We start from the raw sequence: 4,105 nt of genomic DNA, 5'->3' as shown, positions 1-4,105 counted from the left end.
CAAAATGATATTTACAAAAAGTTTAAGTCATCTGATTGAAATAGATACAACAACGGTCAACCGTGTGATCTTCTTAGTCAGCTAATGGATTAAGTTGATAATAAATATGTTTATGTGATGATACTATGTATGATTAGGTATCAAAGTAGGATTAATTACAAATTTCTGGGGATTTTTCTTTCAATGCACAGCAGTTATTAAACACTACAGGGACGTATCAAATGAATTACAAACGTATTAAAAATACTAATGAAAATATTTTTTTTGTAAAATATGTAGCAAGAATATTCAATTTAATAGAAACTTACAAAAAACACTAGAATGTCGTCTATTTTCGAAAAGTTATCACTATTTCACTGTATTGTTAAAAAGTCATTAAATTAGTGAAATTTCACTAAACCTGGTAACACTGGTTAGTGTTACCAGGTAATACAAGCAAGCTTTTTCTATAATACATCAGATAGGTACTTTTCTTTGCTAGTCAACAGTGTATTTTGTTCTTACAGATAACATGAGTTCAAGAACAAGTCGTATAATGCAGGCTGCCTTGTGCAGTGATCGAAATGAACAAAACAAAGAAGTAGAAAATGATTGCTTGGAAAAAATTCATCTTCGGAAGAAACCAGAAGAGCAGTTATCATCTCCTTATAAAAAAGAGACAGGTCCTAATGTAGAAAATCTTAATAATAGTGATTCAGACATGACGAAAGATCTTGTGGGAAGTGAATCCCTATGCTTTAACGAAATAGAAAATGACTGCAGGGAAGAAATTCCATTTCTAGATAAACAAGTAGAGTCATCATCATCGTTTCCTTACTCAAGCAAAAAGGATATAGATCCTGCGTCAAATGCTACTAATAGTGATTCTGACAAGTATTTAGTGAACAGCGAACACGTGAAAGAAAATGAAGAAGGCTTAGTATTTGAAAATCTTCAAAACGTCAATGATTCCGATGTCGCCGAACAAAATATAGAATCGTTCCATACAAATACCCAACAAAATGTAACTACCCATACCCATACTGAAGATTTAAACTCACGATGTTTTGACCTGGAAGATTGTAATAGTGATGATAGTATTAAAGATCCAGATTATGATTCTGATTCATCTTCGGCAAGCAGTTCGTCATCTTCACTGAATAGCTCCTCATCAAATAGCTCACCGAGGTGTACAGATTCTGCAGCCAATTCAACTTCACGTCGATTAAAATTGGCAGAAGAATATTCTGCTTCAGTAATTGAGTCAGAATATAACAGCGGACAATCAAAAGACGTTGAAGAAAAAAAGGCAAAAAAAGGCTTCGTAAAGAAACAGAGTGGATAAAATTAAAAGCTAAGATGTTGCGGAATATGGGTAAAGAATATGTGTCATGTTCAAAATCCAAAAAGGTTATACTATCAAAAGACGTACAGGCTGCATGTAATGATAAATGCAAATTCAAATGTAGCGAGAAAATCAAACAAGATGAGAGAGTGCATATTTTTAATGAGTTTTATAGTTTGAGTGATATTAACAAAAAAAAAGAGAATTTATAAATCGAAGTATGGAAACCATAAAACCAAAATACAGATACCAAAATCCTAACCACAGGCGACTGAATAATGCATCCAAATTAATCAAAAGAAAATCCGTGTCTGCAAACTATTTTTTAAAAAAACTTTAAATATAAATGATAGAACAATTAATACAGTATTAAAAAAGCGCACTTCAGCTGGATCAGTAAGTGAAGACAGAAGAGGAAAGCATGGCAAACATCGTGAAGTAGATTACAGTATAAAAAATGACATCCGAGAACATATTCAGTCAATTCCAAAAATTGAAAGCCATTACTTAAGGGCACAGACTACTAGAGATTTTATCGAAGGCGGTAAAAGTGTTGCAGATTTACATAGGGATTACGTTGACCAATGTAAGGAAGCCAATAAACCTTTTGGAAACTACCATATGTATTCGGACATTTTCAACACAGATTTTAATATATCCTTTTTTGGCCCGAAAAAGGATCAATGCAACATCAAGAAGAAAAAATATTTTCTAGAGCCCAAAAGGAAAGCGAAAAAAAAAGTGTAGCGATAACTTTGTAGTCGCATGTTTTGATATGCAAGCGGTGTTCCAGCTGCCAAAAGGTGACACATCAATCTTGTATTATAGATCAAAACTAAATACAATGAACTTAACTATCACTGAATTGGTAGCGGATAATACTTGGTGCTTTGTATGGCATGAAGGCCAAGGCGGAAAAGGATTGACCGAAGTGGCTTCATGTCTTTTAATGTATCTAGAGCATAAGTCCAAAACCATAAATTCTACAAATTTGGAAATAGTCTTGTAAAGCGACAATTGTGCAGCACAACAAAAAAAAATAGGTAAGAATAAGACATTAAATCAACGGAATTCTCTCAATGTTTCTTCTTCTTTATTTCAGATTTTTGATAGCAACTCTCATCTATGCAGTACAGAAATTTCAGATTAGAGAAATTACACATAAGTTCCTTATAGTTGGTCACACCCAAAATGAGGGAGACTCCACACATTCCGTTATTGAAAAACAGGTATGAAATGGATAACATCCATAGACGTATCAGTTATCAACTGAAAAATATCATTTTTAGGTTACACGTTCTCTAAAATCAGGACCAATAATTTATGTACCAGACCAGTTTATTCAAATAATAAGAAATGCAAAGAAAAATGGGGAGCCGTACCGAGTCAAAGAGTTAACTTATGAAGATTTCGTGAATATTAAACAATTGATGACTGACCTGGGACCAAATTTTAATATCGATGCAGACGGAGAACAGATACCTATTAATGATCTTCGAGTTGTTAGAGTGAAAAAGGATGAACCATTTAAGTATTTTTATAAAACGTCTTTTTCTCAGACAGATTTCAAGGCAGTCGATATCCTCAAAAGACCACGTGCTAATGCTAAGCGCATTCAAAATTCACCTAATCGAACACAGTTGCCAACGTTAAAAAAAGCTTACAATTCGAAACGACAACTGACCGAGAAAAAAAAGACGACCTCCAGTTTTTGGTGAAAAAAGGATATATTCCTAAGTATTACCAAGTGTTCTATGATTCATTATGCTGAAATATCCAAGAATAATTTAGTAGGCGATATTTTCAGTTTATACTGTTTTTATGTTCTGTTAAACACTGTTTTATAATAAAAATCATTATTCGAATATGTTGTATCTTTAAATTCTTTGATATAAAAAGTAACTATTTTTCGAAGAAAACTATGACATATCAATTTTTTTTAAATGACTCATTATCTCAAAAACTGTTTTGTTTCCTAAAGAGACTTAGGCAGATTAAGAAATAATAATTTATTTACTATTTTTTAACGCTATTTGCAAATGTATAAATTCACTTATGGGGTCTTCTATTCGCATTTTAAAAATGACAAAAATTGTTTTTGCTCTCCTGAAAAATTTTGTTATTTCGACTTATTACACTTTTCTTAGGAACGTGCGATATGAGCTATTACCTCCGATTTCGTTGAACCTCCATCGATTTGCATGAAAATTGGTGAGCGGTTAGAGGATATCTTAAGGAACAAAGGTGACATGGTGCCAACTTGCGCTTTTACCCTGAGGGTGGATGCCACGCCATCTCGGGGGTGAAAATTACTTTATTAAAAATAACCCCATAATGGGGTAGAGGGCAAATTATAAGCCAAATTTGTTATATAAAGTTATTAAAATAAATCAAAACTTTTTGAGTTAATAAAGATCAAATATTTTAATTTTTCGTGAGAAAAATGCATGTTTTTAACCGATTTTTCATAAATAACTCAGAAACTATAAGTTTTTACAAAAAAAGTTATTACTAAAATTGAAGCTAATAAAAAATAAAATAAACTCTTTACTAGAAAAACCTTTTAATTTTAACTAAAAGTAAATTATAAGTAATTGAATTTTACATTTTTTTTCGACGAGCTCTCAAATCTAAGTATTCAAGCGGGAAAATATATATAAAATTCATAACGGGAAAATGATGCATTTTATAACATAAACTTATTAAACATTTGTCAAAGTACTTAGAAATATCTATCAAATGAGCTCCCGAACAAGTTGATAGCATTAAAATTTATGATTC

The 4,105-nt window shown here is 31.8% G+C and overlaps 1 protein-coding gene across 1 annotated transcript; it reads left to right on the top strand.

Annotated features, from left to right (window-relative positions):
* The first annotated feature begins 511 nt into the window (after positions 1-511).
* LOC126891379 (uncharacterized) lies at positions 512-1,324 on the top strand. Its single transcript, XM_050660556.1, has one exon. The coding sequence runs from the start codon at positions 512-514 to the stop codon at positions 1,322-1,324; it is 813 nt and encodes a 270-aa protein (XP_050516513.1).
* The last annotated feature ends 2,781 nt before the right edge of the window (positions 1,325-4,105 follow it).

Source organism: Diabrotica virgifera, chromosome 9, assembly GCF_917563875.1.
Source record: "Diabrotica virgifera virgifera chromosome 9, PGI_DIABVI_V3a".
Classification (NCBI taxonomy): Eukaryota; Metazoa; Arthropoda; class Insecta; order Coleoptera; family Chrysomelidae; genus Diabrotica; species Diabrotica virgifera.
Note: the sequence above shows the minus strand (reverse complement) of the source record. Positions and strands in the feature narration are given on the sequence as shown.

Excerpts from the sequence above, each read along its gene's own strand:
- LOC126891379 (XM_050660556.1), top strand. The coding sequence starts at position 512 with ATGAGTTCAAGAACAAGTCGTATAATGCAGGCTGCCTTGTGCAGTGAT.